Source organism: Protopterus annectens, chromosome 11.part0, assembly GCF_019279795.1.
Source record: "Protopterus annectens isolate FY-2018-M chromosome 11.part0, PAN1.0, whole genome shotgun sequence".
NCBI lineage: Eukaryota > Metazoa > Chordata > Ceratodontiformes > Protopteridae > Protopterus > Protopterus annectens.
Window position 1 is genome coordinate 429,457,190 of NC_056745.1, and position 18,132 is coordinate 429,475,321.

An 18,132-nucleotide genomic window follows, 5' to 3' on the forward strand; every position below is an offset into this window, starting at 1 on the left:
GACAACAGTTACTATTGTGAGATATACAACATGATATTATGCAATATTTCCACCAAGTGTCATGGAACTGAGCAGTATAGCACAATGCAGTGTGGATTATGTGTCATTAACACCAGGAAACACAGGGTGCATAAAGAAGTCAAGCTAATTAAGAGGAAACAGAATGAGCAGAAAGGCTTGTTGAAAAGGAGAGGACTACATGTGAGATGTTAGGTGTTGTAGGTGTGGGTTGGCAGCATGGCTGTGGGACTTGGCATGCACAAGAAGGACCTTGAAATGATGGATACAGAGCTGTGGTGAGTGGTAGCAAAGCTGAAAGAGTGGGTTAACTAGCTGTAGTGAGGTTGCAGACACCATGGTGAGGAGAAGATGATGGAATAACAAGGAGGGCATAGTAGATGGACACATCGCTTTCACTTGTACACAAGTGGAATATGGGCTGATGGAAGACTGAGAGGTGTGGCAAAGGGAATGCAGTTCATACAAGGGGATGTGCCATCTCTTTTCAGAGGGGACATTCCTGCTGAAATAAAAACACAAAGAAGACTCCAAGCATTCATGCTTTTAAAGTGAGGTGGAATCAGGCTGTGGGCAGTCTAAAGGGAGGATAAGGCTGGATGGAACTTAGGCAAAAAGCAAAGGATGGAGATATTTGGAAGCCTAAAGGGATGCAGGGATGTAGAAGATGTTTGTGTAGCACAGGAATCTAAGCTACAAGATGAGATGGCTAGAACCACTATTATATAAGAGAAAATATCAAGGTAAATCCTGGATTCCAACAATATAATCGAAATCAGCAAGCCAAGCAGCAAGAAAACTCCAGGAAATGGATCCAAGCACAGTTCACAGCGTTTATTAAACAAGTTAAATTAAAACGGAGTAGTTACAGGTTAAGCGCTTTCATCCATGTATACAGACTTCTTCAGAACATACTCTCAACAATCACTCACCCTTAAATACATAAAAAGCCCGAGCATATGCCGTTTGGATTTAATGTTAAAAATAGTATGGCAAATACACGGAACGATGCAGATGAACATTTTACTACTTTGAAGCAAATGATTTTTAGTTTTGGTAATAAACTTAACAGAATTAAAGCATTGCAAGTAGATAATATGTATTTGCGCAAATGCATAGATAACAACATAGTCCCTATGGGGCTACGCTTTTTTAAGGAACCGATTGGGGTGGAAATGAATGTGGAAAATATTAAAGTTTGCAATGATATGTTTAATGAATTTGGGAAACAATTTATGCAATTCATTGTAACAAGCAATGATTCAAAATTGAGTATATTGCTACATGAGGTTGAATGTATGAGTAAAACTATTAAAAAAGACATGTTGTTGCTGATTTCGATTCTAAGAGAAAATATATCATAGCAGGGATTACTGAGATATCACACAGCAAAATAAAAGGGTTGGACACAATAATGCATGAATATAATCTGTACATAAAATATAACATAACTAAGTAGAAGAAGGAATGACAATCTACAAAAGGAGGAGTGAATCCTGGGAAGAGAAAGCGAGGGAAGATGAAGCAGCAAGGCCATGGACAGATGGAGAGGATCCTACAACAATGAGTATCATGTTGATCAGAATAGAGGACAAGGGAAGGGAAGGCCAGTTGACTGATACTATATACCAACCTCCCGAAATGCAGGAAGAAAGATAAGTGGCCTGTATGCAAACTTGGGTCTTCTAGAAGCTGACTAGAATATTCCTGTGTCCAAGTGACAATGGAGAAATGAACTGATAAGTTTAGGATCAAGACGTATTTACCCTGCCTGTATAGGCCAACATAGGGAGTAGCAGAATCTGAGGAACAGTATCAAGCAAGTAAAGGAAGTGACAGTAAATGTGTCACTAGGGAAATGTGACCATGCCATGGTGTGGCTCACTACTGGGTACAGACCAGAGAGCCCACAGAATATACATGCATAAGACTACAGGGTGGACTATGCAGTGCAAGCTGTGGGACTGTCATGGAACAGTAGGTGCAAAGAAACTATGGACAGGTCTTAGAAAACAGTGAAAGTGACAGTGAAAAAAGGAGGTGAGAAAAACGTTTGAGGAAAACAAGAGAGTAGAAAACCTTTATTGCCAAAAAAAGGCCTGGAAAACAATAAGGCAGAAAGCAAAGGTGAACAAGAGGTGAAAGAAGGGAGATGAGAGATAAAAGCTGTAGTACAAAGAGGCTAGGAAAACAAAAATGGAGATTAGTGCAGCTGTGTTAAACTGGAATGGAAACTGATGGAAGAAGTAAGGTAGGAATATACAAGCTCTTTTTTCAGTCACTTAGCAAAAAGGAAAAGTGACAGAACAGATCTAATCATACTAATCAGTAAAGTGAAAGACATAAAAGGGATGGAGAAAAAACTGAGCTTCTTTTCTCCATCTATCTTTAGAAGAGAACAAGGAGGTGAGACAAAGGATTTGCAAGGAAGGAAGGAGAAGACAAAGAGGAAAAGTTTAGAAATACAGAAAGATCAAATCATTCTTCTTCTTCTTCTTTCAGCTTTTCCCAGTTAGGGGTCGCCACAGCGGATCACCTTGTCCGCTCATGATTGGCAGTGGAAGTTTTACAGTGTTGAGTTGCCAGCCCGGCGCCCAACCTTCCACAGAAGGCACACACATGCACACACTCACATCTAGGGCCAATTTAGAGTGTCCAATTCACCTGCAGCATGTCTTTGGGATGTGGGAGGAAACCGGAGCACCCAGAGGAAACCCACATGACCACAGGGAGGACATGCAGACTCCGCACAGAAGGCACCCCAGCCAAGGATCGAACCGGCCAACCTCTTGCTGTGAGGGGTAAAATAGGAGTTAGTCACTTGAAGGAGAATCAGAACCATGGACCAGATAGATTACCCCAAAAATCTTAGGAAACTTGACCAAGGTTCTGGAAAAATCTCTGACGGAGAACATCAGAAGATCAGCCATGGACCAGAAGAAGGCAGTGATGCTGCATCTACAAAACATCTATATAGCAGTACACCTGACTTTCCATAGCACTGGCTTTTGGTGGAGGAGATTCTAAGAGAAAAGCAGATATTATTTCTGGAGAGCAACCACCACCAAATATGGATCCATGGGAAGAAGTCACTGTCAGTCCATCATGAGCCACTTATTGACTGGGATAGTTTACAGCTGAATATAGGTGTAAAAACTGATGTGCCCTACCACAGCTTTAGTATAAAATATGTATAAGGTGACTGAGTAAACCTCAAATGGTAATGGTGGGAAAAAGTGGATAAATTGAGTTTCAGTGAAATTGTTAGTGGTGGTGTAAACTGTATTCAGCTATATGAACTATATGGGTGTTCTAGAAGTTAAATATGTATATATATATATATATATATATATATATATATATATATATATATATATATATATATATATATATATATATATATATATATATATTAATAGTAGTAATGACCCAATACATTACTATGTATATGGATCTACTTGTACTTACCGAATCCCACTTCTTTGAACTTCATAATGACAAGACAAAGTTGCTGAAGATGCAGTTTCATAAACACCTGGATCACAGTAAAATAACTCCTTGAAATGAACCACACTAAAATTTTTCATCAACCACAATCCTACTATAATTGCTATTAATCTTTGATATATTATGATTAAACACCAATGAAGATGAACAATTTGAGCCATTTGTAAAGGGCATTTCTTGTACAGTTCATACAATATTACCTATTCTATTGCCTGACTACAAAATGTTCCAATGTTTTATAAAGATATTTCTGACAGTTCCTGACTTATTTATGTATCAAGTGATGAAGCCCACATTATGGTCAACTAATCCCCTTTTGTCCATTTTTGATTCCATTATGTTCTCTGCCTGTGATTAGGACTCTCTCTATGTTCTGATTTATCTGCAATTTCCTGTATCTCCTGTTTTAAAACATCTTTTTTAGCTCTTAGATATGGTGTTCTACTCTATCAGTTCTAAAACAAATTTTCTTCACCGTTATGAATTGTGATATTGGATAATTATTGATAAAATGCATATAATTACAACTGTTAGCTCTCAGCAATGTTTTTCTGCTAGTATCCATTATATAGTTTTATACACCTAAAATACCATCATTTTGTATTGTAATTAAAAATAACAAGAACTTTAAGCTATAAGTCTTGAATGGAATCATTAATATTCAGCAATGCAAAATATCCATACGCCCCTTCCAAAAATAATATAAAATTTATCATTCAATGCATAGATAACTCAGAAACCAACAGGGAAACTTTATACAAGCATTATTTAGGGGAATTTTTACTGTGGACAGGTTAATTGCCAAAGCAAACATGCATTTTATTTCATTGCTGTGGTGGTACAGCGGTAGCGTTGTTGCCTCACAGCAAGAGGTTCTCCTGTTTGATTCTCGGCTGGAGTGCCTTCTGTGTGGAGTCTGCATGTCCTCCCCATGGCAGATTGGTGTTCGAAAGACATGCATGAATGGGCATGCCTTCGCTGAAGGTTGGGCATCAGGCTGGCAACTCGGCACCATAAAAATCTACTGCCAATCATTAGCGGACCGGAGTTCCGCTGTGGCAACCCCTAACCGGGAAAAGCCAAAAAGACAAACAACAACGTGTAACTATAATGCCTTTTATGTGATTAAAAGCAAGGAGCTTATGTACCAGAAATGCAGAACTGTTCTTTCTGTTTTTTTACATTCTTTTGTACTTTCTCAAGTAACCCTCCTCCATATTTAGTTATTTTGACATTCACCCCATCCTCTCTACCTATCTAATTTAAGTGTAAGTGTATCTTTTTTCAGTTGTACTAAAGCCATTCATAGTCTCTATTTGCAGCCTATCTCTCTTGTAGAAGTCATCGTAATCCAAAATGCTGCACCCATTGCCTGTAAATCTAAAGCATTGTATTTATTTTATTTTATTTATTTTCATTTTTTCTGACCAGGTAGGTACACTGATCCAATGACTCTTTTCTTGCATGGTCCAAGCCAAGAGGCAAGTACAACATTGCAAAACATAAACAAAATCCAGTGTGACAAATATGATAGTAACAATAATAGCAATGACAATAAGGAGTAATGAACGCTAGGTGAACCACAGATCATAATCGGTAAATTCTACATTTGAAATTCTTACTATAACAAAGGTAGAGAAGAAAGAGGGAAAAAGCAACACTGTCACAAGTCATATATAAGGAAGGTAATGTATATACGCCAGAGTCATTTTCCTTGCATGATATCCTCATCCTGTCATTATATTTTTATTAGCCATGACCCCAAGCCTGGTCAACCACTACATGCTAGCATTTGTTTTATAGGTAGGCAGGTAGATAGCTAGATAGGTAGGCAAATCCTAACCCCTGGCACTTAAGTATGGTTTTGGCAGATAGTGATCTAAATTTCACACCACTCACCTCACAAAGGGATAACTGTGTCTCTCTGTGATTTCACACTATAGGTAACCCACAGGCTTCCTTGTTCTACTTTCAAATGTAGCATCTCTCCACTGTCATTGTTCTAGTTTCAAATGTAGCAACTCTCCACTGTCTCTGTTTACAGCAAAGCACTCAGGAATCACCTACTTGCCACACCACATATGTCCTTACAGCCTTTTAAAAATGCAGACTCAGACAACTTTATATATATATATATATATATATATATATATATATATATATATATATATATATATATATATATATATATATATATACAAATCAACAATGCAATTATACATTTATCTAATCAGTGTGCATGTCACTCCACACTGTAGCCTTCTCTGCATTAATAGTATTTTTTGAATCATTTTAAGTGTTTAAATATAGAAGCTAATGCATTGTGGTACAGACTTCCAATGTGTCTCCACTTAGCATCAGGAAACAAGACGTTGGGTATATTTTCCAGTTTGTTGTTGTAGATAAATAAAGGAAAGTGTTATACCGGCTCACTTTCACTGGACTATGACTATAAAACAATATTGTCAGGCCAAAATGTATGACTTTTTACTTTTTTTATATTTTTTTTTATTTTATCCTATGCTGACCAGGTTAGTCTTACTAGGCTAGAAGGGGAAATCTGGCCAGGGCATTGGGGAACCACCCCTACTCATTTTGGTAGGTGCTGTGGGATCTTTTATATCCACCTGAGCTACCACCAACTCAAGCAAATTGGGACCTTGGTTTAACATCTCAGTCTGGGACATTTTATCATGTAGGCAAATATATATTAGGAGGATTTAAAATGAATATGACATAACAGTATCAAAAGACAGACGGAGTCTCTGAAGTAGGTATCACATAGCATGCATTCCAACGCTCCATAGTTTGTGATGTGGCAAAGTCATTTTCAAGTTGTCTCAGTCCTTTTCCGATGGCAGTTGATTCAAGAGATGACAAAATGATTTATACCACACTCTGGTTTAACAGTGCAGACTATATGTGTGCTTTCAAACATCTTTCTTAAGATGAGTTTCATCTCAGGAAGTACTAATAGCAGCAGATACCAGCACCTTTCCAAGATCCATGCCAATTCCTGTAAACACTTCTAGAAATAGAGATGGCTAGTTTAGGAAAGAAAAATACAGATTTACAAAGCATTCTTGAATACTACGTATATTGTGACTCTAAACTGGTTAAGGTATACTGTGTTTTTTATATATAAGGCTTCATCCTCACAAAGACTGCTGACTAAAATGGTGGTGAATAACTTATCATCGTATGAGAAGGTTCATTCAAGTTGTATATTCATTCCATTCTAAAATGCTAAATAAAAACTAAACTGCGTTTAAATAAATATGGCAGCTTTCCTTCTGTTCTGCACTAGGTCTCCAGGTTGGACAGCATGCTTATTATTTTTGGAGGGCGTGTGTTCTAAATGCTGCAGAGGTCTGATTTGTTTCTGGAATCATCTTCATCATTCTTTTATTTTTAATGTTTGAGACAAGATGCAGTACAGTAACAGATATAAGACTAGCACTGGGCTTCGAGGTTACTGAATTCTTATACTGATGGTTGTAGCTGATAAATAATAAAAGTATTTTAAAAATGGTGAGTATTTGTTGGAAGACATTTCTACTCTCACAGAAGCAGTGCAGATACCATTCTGTCTCCATCTTGTTGCACTGTAACCATTGATATTGATAAACAGATGTCTCTCCTGCACCACTGCTCCTGTTATTTGCTGTGACTGGAGACAAGTTTTCAATGCAGTTTGTAGCATGACTGCCAGATACTGGAGTTGGACATGTATTAATGAAGCCACATGGATGGTATAACTGTGATGCTGTTAGCTGAAGGAAGGAAGAGGGAGTCCACCTTAGTATTATTTGCAATTATAAGTGTACAATAAATATACTTCTGCAGTTTGTCGCATTTTTTTTTTATTTATTTTTTTTAACTTTGTCAGCTTGGAATTTATGGTTGGGCAGAAGGCATTGAAAAATTTCCGGATGATAGAAAGGCACTATTTCCAAGACACGTTACTGAAAAGTTTTGACTTTGAGTTTGGCTTTTGCATTCCCAGTAGCCGCAACACCTGTGAACACATCTACGAGCTACCTGAACTCCATGATGAACTAGGTAATGATACAGCAGTGCTAAGGTGGGGAAATGACTGGATCTGTTTTTCCTTCTTTTTTTTTTTTTTGATTGTTTCCCTACCTCACAAATGTTTTCTCTACTTATGCTAAATTTGTCTCCTGAGATCTGTACACCTAAGTAATTTCATAAAAGAACCATCAGCAGAAGGCCTCAGTCCTTCGCATCAGAGACCACACCCCAATATGTGATGCAATTTGTACCAGAAATGGTTATATAAGACTTGGATTTACCAATCCACTGGAATAGCTGTAGTGTTAGTTTTTTTGACTTTGGTTTATTAATAAATACAGGACTTTCAAATACCAGGAAATTGAGGAAGGATGTTATATAGTTAAAAGCTGCTCACTTTTATACCACATGTTATTTGGGGGAGGGGGAGCTATGAAGCTCAGATTAATAGTCATCTGGCTTCAATACCTAGTTTTCATTCATGCTTTCTGTATATCAGGGCAAAGGTCTGTTCCTGCCATCTTGGTATACCACAATGCTCAGGTAGAAAAACAGAAGAAAATATGAGGAGGACTTGCTTTTATCTTTGGCATACTGCCAAAACCACTGGGGGACAGACTTCTGGTAGGATATTGTGTAGGATGGAGGGACAATGAAACAATAGTATCCCTCAGGTACTAGGTTGTCACTGATCAGAGAACATAATAAAAAAAATGGGAAAAAAAAGTATACCATATTCGGCTTGCGAGTTCACTTGATGAGTTTTTTGTTACTTTCATGCTGAACCAATCTCATTAGCCGTACATAAATTCTAACATCATTCTAAAAAAGCAACAAGGAGATCAGCAGCTGCCATTTTCTTCATGCTAGTACCTTCTATTGTCTTGCTTCAAAAAAGGAAAATCGTTTACTCGAGGATGGCACCCAAGTGGCAAAGCATATATTTACACCATATGCAAGTCTTAACTTAGGGGGTTCAAACCTATTGTGTGTTTGCCTTCATAAATATGAGAACTAATATTCCGATGGCAGACAAGGGCAGTTTTACTGAAGTAGACTAATCAGTCCCCAACTATAGCATCTGCTTAATAGTGGGTTAATTCCTTCCAAGAGCTGACTTTTGCTTGACTAACATAGTCTTGAAATCTCTGAAAGTGTTTTATATTATAAAGACTGTTCCTTGTATCTATTACTTTGTCATTACAACAAAAAAAGAAATAACGATACTGCTTTAATCAATTTATCAGTTGTACAGTGTTCTAATTTACTTGTGCTTCCCATGTTTAGATTTTCTATATTCTTAGAGTCTGCTAATTCCCCTAGGGTATGAAGAGCTGTCTAATCTGCTGATTCCCTATTAAATCAGTGAACGCGCTTAAAATAGCAAACACTGTTTAATCAAATCTTTTTATTCGAAGTGGCGAAATCCCGAATACATGGAACAGCAATTTTTTTTTCCCAGGGAAAAAAAATCACTGGGACGTTTTCGGGACTTTTCCATTTCCTCCACTATGGTGCGATCTCGGAGTTGGTATATTTAAGTAGGGAGTGTGGGGGCCACAGCCCCCCACATCGGGGTGTATGGGGGACAAAGTCCCCCACTTTAGTTTGTGTTTGGGTTTTTTTTTTTTTTTTAAAGTAGCAGCGATTTTTTTTTTCCCTGGGAAAAAAATTACTGTTCCGTGTGCTCATCATTTTCCCATTTCAACATTTTAGGGTTGATTATACAGCATTCACTATTTTAAGACTCACTTTTATAATATAGATAGACCCTAATCTCACACCCTTTCCATCAGGGTAGATTCAGAGCAACTACCCATACCCAGCTCTCTGAAATCTTAAGCTCACTATGAATGCCATGCTGTAAACAGTACAGGCGGCGATGTTAATGATATGTCAGAAGGCTAACCTCCTTTCATATTATTTTGAATAACTGCACTTTCTTTGTCTCACCTTAATTGGCATGATTTCTACTTAACATTTTGCTTCACCCTACTTCCATGTGTATTCAAAACATGCAGCACACACAATCACACTACTGTACACACACATACACATGGTTGCCTGCACATTCCCACACATACAAACACACACACACACACACACACACCCACACACACACACACACACACACACACACACACACACAAACACACACACACCACAACCGTGCACTCACACAGAAATCTTTGAGGTATACTCCCTTGCACATATATGCACACATGCATGTACACACACACACACACACACACACACACACACACACACACACACACACACACACACACACACACACACACAAATGCACACCTTCATTACTGACAAGCTCATCATAACTATCTTTTATACATTACTGCGCAACAAACCTGGTGACAGATGACCTGTCAGGCCAAGTGACCCTTTTTTGCAGGGACTGGTTTATCAGGCAGCAGCATTTTATCTTTCTAACCCCGCAGGACACAATTAAATAAATTTTATCTTTCTTTGTGGAGGACTTCTTCAGCAATATAACACAGAGACTTGCCACTTGCCAGTATTAGTCAGCCATTAGTCTGTTTTTCTAGAGGTTCATCTGTTCTTCTGACATGATGTAGTATCTGTTTCATTCCTCTGGTGTTGGTTAACATGTGCTTCTGCATAAAGCAAGAATTACCTGATAGTGTCTTCTATTTTCCTCAGTGCTTTGAAGCAATTAGTTTTCATCTGTATTTATATCAGGAACAGTTTGCTATTCAACTTCATCAAAGATGTTTCTGTCTTATAATGAATTTTGGAGAATATTATCCTGAGCAACTTCTCTAAAAAGTATGTATGTTACAGAAAATAACCCACAAAGACTTCAACCCCAGCATGCCCTTTTGTTTAGGGGGTAACATATAACCCAGAGAACTGTCAGTGAACTTTACATTACATTTAATAAGGCCACTAAACTAGAATGTCTTAAAGCACCAGAATTCCACTTTCTGGTAATTTTCTAATCATTGTTTTTTTTTTTTAAAAGTGCACATCTGAAGACTTTTGCATGATAATACTACATTCACCTTTATAGCCATCAATTTACCTAAGTCAGAAATTCCACCAGTCCCTTTGGGCATAGCCTGCCTTAGGCATAGGCCAACTAGGTGGCCGCCTAGGACGCCACTCTAGCAGTGGTGCTTTTGCAGTATTTATTTGATGTAGGTACACTAGGATGGGGGCAGCAGGTGGTGTGAGGGGGGGTGTCATTGAGCCCTTTTGCCTAGGGCACCAGTTGACTTAAGGCCGATCCTGCCTTTGGATTACTGTTATAAGGCTGTAAATGATCCAGAACAAGCACAGATCAGCCAGTCAGTGTGGATCCAGTGAATGACTGATCTGCATTAGTCTTCCCATAATGGTCAGAGGGCATACAGGAGCAGGTTTGCAAAGAACTCATCAAAAAGTTCCTGGTTTCCACTTCAGAAATGAAGACATAGTCTCCAACCCTATCATACTTTGAACAGGAGAAACTTTGGATTTGGCCAGTCACTCACTTCACCTATGGCCTACTACTGACATATATGATCAGTCGTCCCTTCTTCTGATTCCATCTGTATTGTACTCATCCTTCCTTTAACCCACTACACTACACCATCAGTAACCCCGTTTCTTCTCCCATCTTTCATCCTACTGTTCAGTAGCCTACCTACAGTCCATAATGACTCACCTGAACCCTAAGACCTACCCCACTCAGTTACACACTCTATTTTCCACATACCACTCACAAACAACTCTAACTTCACACTCTCTCCAGCAATCCCACCTCAAACTTTCTAAACACCTCTATAAATTCACCTCCTGCCCTGCTTATACTCCTCCTTGATCCGATATTGAGTCCAATCCAGGCCCCTCCCACTACATAACACCCATTACCTTTCCCGATACCTCCACCCTCTACTGTGCATTAATTAATGCCCAAAGCATCTATAATAAACTTTTCAGATAACCACCTTCCTTACAATACACTCATCAAACATCACAGCTTTTACTGAAACATATCTCAAACAAAACAATCCTAATTTTCAGTATCTACTTCCCTCCTAGAAATACCTGCAAGACACTAGACCTGGCAGTAGTCAATATGGGGATACTCTCATTCAAGCAAATGTCTCCTTTGATACTGAAACCAACTGGATCCTTCTAAAACTTCCTTCATGGAAGAACAGTCACCTACTAATAGCGGTCACCCACCTTCCTCCTCCGGCCCTACATAATAAATTTAAATCCCTTATCCTTACTATCACCTCAGCTGCCCACACCTATAAACATTTTGTTATTCTTGCAGATTTTAATCTAAACTACCTAGGTCTTCTAGAAAATAAAATTGCTGAATTCCTTGCCAATATCAACATTTTGCAGTTAGTCAAAGAAACTACTTGTCCAAATATCCAAGTCAACAACCACTCCCTCCTGGATCTGCTAATCACTAACAAACTGCCCACCATCTCCAATATATCTGTTCTTTCACCCTTATTCAGCGACATTATTCAGCGACCATTCTCTAATAACCTTCCAAATTATACACCACTTACCAAAACTGCACTCCAAACTAGTTGTCTTCAGACCCAGATCCCACAACAATACAGACAGTCTCAAAAAACATGTAGCAACTTTCAACTTGTTTCCCATTATCAACTTACAGAAACCTAATTAAGCTGTCACAGTTCTTACACATACCCTTCACCAACTTCAAGACAAATTCTTTCATCTCACACATTGTCTTTTCATATACAACAAAACCTCCTGCCTAACCAATGAACTGAAAGCTCTGTTCAAACCTAGGGACAACGTGTGGTCTTCATGGAGCCAAAACCCATCTCTATGAGTTTGTACTGCCTTTATCTCTCTGCCTAACAAAACTAAACAAGCCATACAAAGGCATAACACAAACTATTTTAAAAATGTTAACAACTTGCACTGGTAGAAAATGTAAGCATTTCTGGCAGGAAGTAAATCTTCTCACAGGCTGAAAATCCACAGATTGTACTTCCCTCCTGTCACCATCCAGACCTCTCAGGTCCAACTCTTATCTTCTGATTTTCTCAAGGAATTCATCCACCTCCATAGTACCACAGCATCTACTTCTTCCCCGACTCAGGTCCATATTATATCATCGAAAAAGCAGTTCATTGAATGGTATTTTGAATGGCATTTTGTCGAACATGCAGTTCATCAAACTGTTCTTACTGATATTGCATTATGGTAGGGATCGGGAAATTTGCCCTTTCTCCACTATAGTGGAAACTCAGAGATGGTATATATAATTAGTGGGGGAGCACAACCCCCCACATGAGGGGGGGTCGATGAATATCATTTTCTGTGAAATGCCATTCATTGTAGTGATGGTTCGATGATATGATATAGACCCTCCCAACTCACCCAGCTCCACTCCTTTTATTCTCCTGTTCTAGTTTAAGAAAATTCCACAGTAAAAAACGTGACCGCCTACTAGAAAACATAGTCCTGAATGCACCCACTGGTGCAGACAACCTGCTTCCTTTATAATCACTCTGCAAAGACATCTTTACCACACCTCTTATCCATATTTATAACCTCTGCTTAATTCAAAATACAATAGAAAATGCTCCCTTCTCATATAGCTTCAGCTAGAAAATGCTTCCCATTTCCAGCCTCCATCCTCTCTACACTTGAGCAAATACTTGAAAAATTAATCTATAACCAACTGTCCACTTACATCTAACAGTAACACCATCTTACTCTTAAACAGCATGGATTCTGGGCTGGCCAGAGCACAATGACAGCTCTATGGTCACTTATAGAAGAGATCCTTCAAAAAAGGGATAAAGGAAGCCTTTCAGGAGCTATCTTCATTGACCTAACCAAAGCTTTTTATCTTATTGACCACTTCCTGGTCCTTCACTCCCTCTGAGAAATCGGAGTTAGACCCATCACTGTCACCTGGTTCCAATATTTCTTAGCAAATAGGTATTTCACAGTCAAAATAGTTTCATCCCTGTGACCTCCACCACCCCTTACCAGAGGAGTGTCCCAGGGATTCATACTCGCCCCACTGTTGCTTTCCATCTTTATTAAGAAAATAATCTCTAATCTCCCTAACCTTCCTCCTTATGCAGATGATATGGTTATTCTTTGAGTCAGTCCCTCACATTCAACTATACAAACCCAGCTTCAGTCTGATCTCCACTCCCTTACTTTTTGGCTAAACAACCACAAACTATTCCTAAATCCCTCCAAAACACAAAGTATGATATTTGGAATTTCACAAAAGCTGAAAAAAAAACTCCTAAATATCTCAGCATCACAGATCTCAATGTTTCTCCATTAGAAACAACAGCATCTTTATATACTTAGGTCCATAGCAAGGCTAGACACTTAACTTCCAAAGCCACATTGAAAACACCAGGAGAAAGATCAGCTCTCTTGTATTCTTGGCCTGGTAAATATGTCCCTTTGTCTCCAGACCAGCTACAGCAATTGGTAAAGAACTCTTCATTGTTTAACTTGAATGCGGACACCATATCATAGCCACAACCTCTGAAAAGGCTCAACCACTCTACAGTCCATTGAAAAAAAATATGCCAATTCATCTCCACTCTCCCCAGGAACACCACCCTCTCCAAAGTCAAATGGCAACCAGTCTCTTACAGAACTGAGCTTCACTGCTACTATTTGTGCAGAAAGCAGCATGGTGGCTGACATTCTTGACTAACAGATACAGGGGTCACTTCTGACCTCTGACTACTGTCTACATGAAATTTACATGCTTTTCCCATGCCTATTCTCCAGTTATTCTGATTTCCTGACTGCTGTCAAAGATACTGATTATATACATAAATGATTACACACACACACACACACACACACACACACACACACACACACACACACACACACACACACACATACACACGTCCACAGATAAACAAATACCGTTGCTTGTATTATATGACCACAGCAAATTAAAAAAAATGTAAAACAAACAAATGATATCAGTACATCTGGCCACTGATTTGATTCATTTCTGCAAGGCAATCAGAGGCTATCTACCAACTAAATGATTAAGCTGATGATCATTTTTTTTTTATTTTGTTTTGTACTGACATGGCAAAACCATGTAGTAGTCATCAAAGAACAGGTCATTCCTACATTAAATAGGGGTATATATAAATAGGAAAAGCTTTTTAAAGATATTTTGTGCAATGGGGTGTCAAAACCTCTGTAACTGTAGCTACTTCTACTGCATAATTTGGAAGTATACCTGCAAAGAGAAATTGTAAGACTGACCTGGACAGCACTTCAGTCTTAAAAACAGCAGTAGATACTTAAGGGGAACCTTACAACAAGACAGATAATACTTTCCCACAATGTTTTTCTATACTGCCTTACTGTGAATATGGTGGGGTTTTATTTACTGGTTTACTGTGAATATGTGATATAATTTTGTCATCACATTGACAATTGTTTTTATGTTTGCTAGCTTCTTGATGGAAAAACTAAAGAAATATATTTGGTGACCACACATTGAGCTGACTGAGAATAGACATTTTCAGCCACAACATATAAAATGCAGACATCAGGCAAGCAAAAACTGTGGGTAATGTTACTCAATGCTAGAAGTCTAAATCTCAAAATGCACTCATTCGAGGCACTCCTTAAAATGGAGAACAATATCTGTGCAGTGACTGAGACCTGGTTCAAGGCTCTAGAGAGCACCCTGCATTACCAGGCTATAACTCATACCACACGTTTCGGCCATCTAACCAGGACCAGAACACCAAAGGCGGAGGTGTTGTCCATATTCATTAAGGATATCCACACCTCCAGGCTAGTTGCACAGCATAATGCATCCGAGGTTATCCAAATGCAACTAACTCTGGGCAAAACTGCAATACAAATTGTAGCTTGCTACAGATCCCCCACCATGCCCCAACATTCCCACTCCTCTTTTCTTGATATACTGGAAAATATTAGAGTTCAACCAAACACCCTAATAATGGGTAATTTCAACTACCCCTTGATTAACTGGGAAAACTACTCATGTACCAACTCCTTCGCTCAACGCTTTCTGGAATTCAAAAATTCCAATGCCCTGGATCAACTTATCCAGACCACTACCAGGGGCAACAATATGCTAGACCTAGTCATTACTAATATGAGTGACTGGTGTCCCACACCTGAAGTCAATTCCTCATTGGTCAGATCCGACCATAAATATTTCTCCAAAGCCAACTTCATGCTTCTTAAGACAGAAGTGGCAAATGTCACGACAGTCATGCAGATGGACAATACAGTTGCGATTGCTGAATCCTACACAAATGCACTCTATAAGCACTTACATGAGTGCATGGATCGTGCTATCCCAAACAGAGCCAAGACGCTATCCTCCAAGAAAAAGGAACACAATCTGATGGTCCCCTGCCATAAACAAACTCTACAACAGAAGGAAGAAACTTTTGCAAAAGAGAGTAAAATCCCATGAGTAGAGGAGCTTCCTGGTCAGCCTCAGTAAGAAATTGAGATCCTTTATAACATCCTCCAAAGCTAGCTACAAAAACAAAATCGCCACTAATTCTAAGGACCACCACAAAACATTCTATAGCTATGTCAAGAATCTCAATGGCAACACCCAGATCTGCTCTAAGTTACAGCACAATGGCATGAAAATTACAGAACCAACTGATATTGCCAACATCCTGGCAGATAGGTTCAGTGCTAGCTTTACCCCCCTCTCACCCCCTAAAGGGCTCATATCTATACAGGAAGAATGCGGAGTCCCTGTAATCACATCTATGCAGGTAAAAGCTGCACTCTCTAAAACCAAAAACACAGCATCCATGGGACCGGACAACATCCTAGGCTGCGTTTTACACAAACTTCAGAATGAACTGTCTCCCTACCTAGTCACCATGTTCAATCATAGTCTCACGTAAGGCTTTGTGCCCACTGAATGGTGCACAACAACAGTTATCCCACTCCACAAAGGGGGAGCCACCACTTATTCTATGAACTATCACCCTATTAGCCTGACGAGCCTGGTCTGCAAGGCCATGGAAAGTATCATCATGGAACTCATAAACAAAGACACTGATAACCTCCAAACTCTGGACTCCACCGAGTTTGGGTTTGTGAAAGGCAGATCATGCCTTCTGAACCTGATCAACTTCTTTCAGGCAGTTACCAAACCTGTAGACGAGGGTAAGGTGGTTCACACAGTCCATCAGCACATAGAATGTCACCAAGTAAGCACAAGCAGGCAAATCTTCACAAAACCGTTTTAATCCAGCAATAAAGGCTCTCCTAAAAACATTAACGATAGCAGCATCCACAATACGTTTTCGTCACTTACTTCATCAGATAATTAGACAAAAAACACCAACAGTCTTATATACCCACAATTAATTCAAACCAATAAAATCATCTCATATATTAAATACTGTGTTCTACAAATTTATCTAAATATCATTGTTTAATAAATACTTCATATATATCCTGTATCAATCTGTCAATACTATAAAGATAAATAAAGTTTATAAAACATACTCGTTTTTTTAATATAAATACATAAATAAAATAAATTAAATTAAAATAAAATTTCTTTACTCATTTAAAACAGCTCCCTCTAGTGGTAATAATAATAATTTATTTAAAAACTGAATGAACTAATTTTAAAATACTATTGCGGTGTTGGTGCTGCGGTAGCGTTGTTGCCTCACAGTAAGACGCTGTCCGGTTCGATTCTCAGCTAGAGTGTCTTCTGCCGTGGAGACATGCGCGAATGGGCGTACCTTCGTTGAAGGTTGTGCGTCAGGGCTGGTAACTCGGCATGTAAAAATCAACTACCAATCATTAGCGGACCGGAGTTCTGCTGTGGCGACCCCTAACTGGGAAAAGCTGAAAGACACAACAACATTGTTTATTATTTAATACAGATAAAATCATGTACTTAATGTTGTCATTTTGTATATTCTTTGTATGCTGTTGTTACAACCTAGCTGCCCTTAATTTAAGAACTGGGGCTAGGGAAACTGCTTAATTTAAACCAGAGAATCTACTGACCTCTAAATAAATTTGCCAATATAATTCCCTGTACTCAATCTTGGTTTTCCACATACCACCCCTCACATCTTTAGGAATTTCTTCAAGAATAAAAAACTTGTAATTCACACTATCACATTGTGTACTGTATTTATATAAAGCGTTATTAATGTTCTGTGTACATATAACATTTAAATGCTTGTATATTCTCCTTTTTATTTTTCTCTCTGTTTTTCCTATGTAAAATGCTTGACACGTACACAGAGCTAAATATATTACACCCTTACTTTCACAATTACTATATTGTTTAGCTGTAATGACCTTATTCCTGGAAGTTAAACTAATGGACTCTTTATTGTATATATAGGGACACTGACTACATCTACCACATTTGAAAGTCCCCAATCTACGTCTTTTTGTAGCTTTCTTATTATTGTGTTGACTTTCCAAAATGGCTTTAATATTAAACCCTCTCCTGTAGATACACTTAAAAGGTGTATCAAAATTCAACTTTAAGTCTGTCAACTTGCTAAACTTATT

General features: G+C 38.6%; 1 protein-coding gene across 1 annotated transcript in view; it reads left to right on the forward strand.

Moving 5' to 3' along the window:
- The window catches only part of LOC122815436 (protein unc-119 homolog B-like), a 99,101-nt gene that overhangs the window by 69,866 nt on the left and 11,103 nt on the right, over positions 1–18,132 (forward strand). Inside the window, exon 4 of the mRNA XM_044087924.1 lies at positions 7,415–7,587. Within this exon, the coding sequence (XP_043943859.1) occupies positions 7,415–7,587 (173 nt within the window). The remainder of the gene's footprint in view (positions 1–7,414; positions 7,588–18,132) is intronic.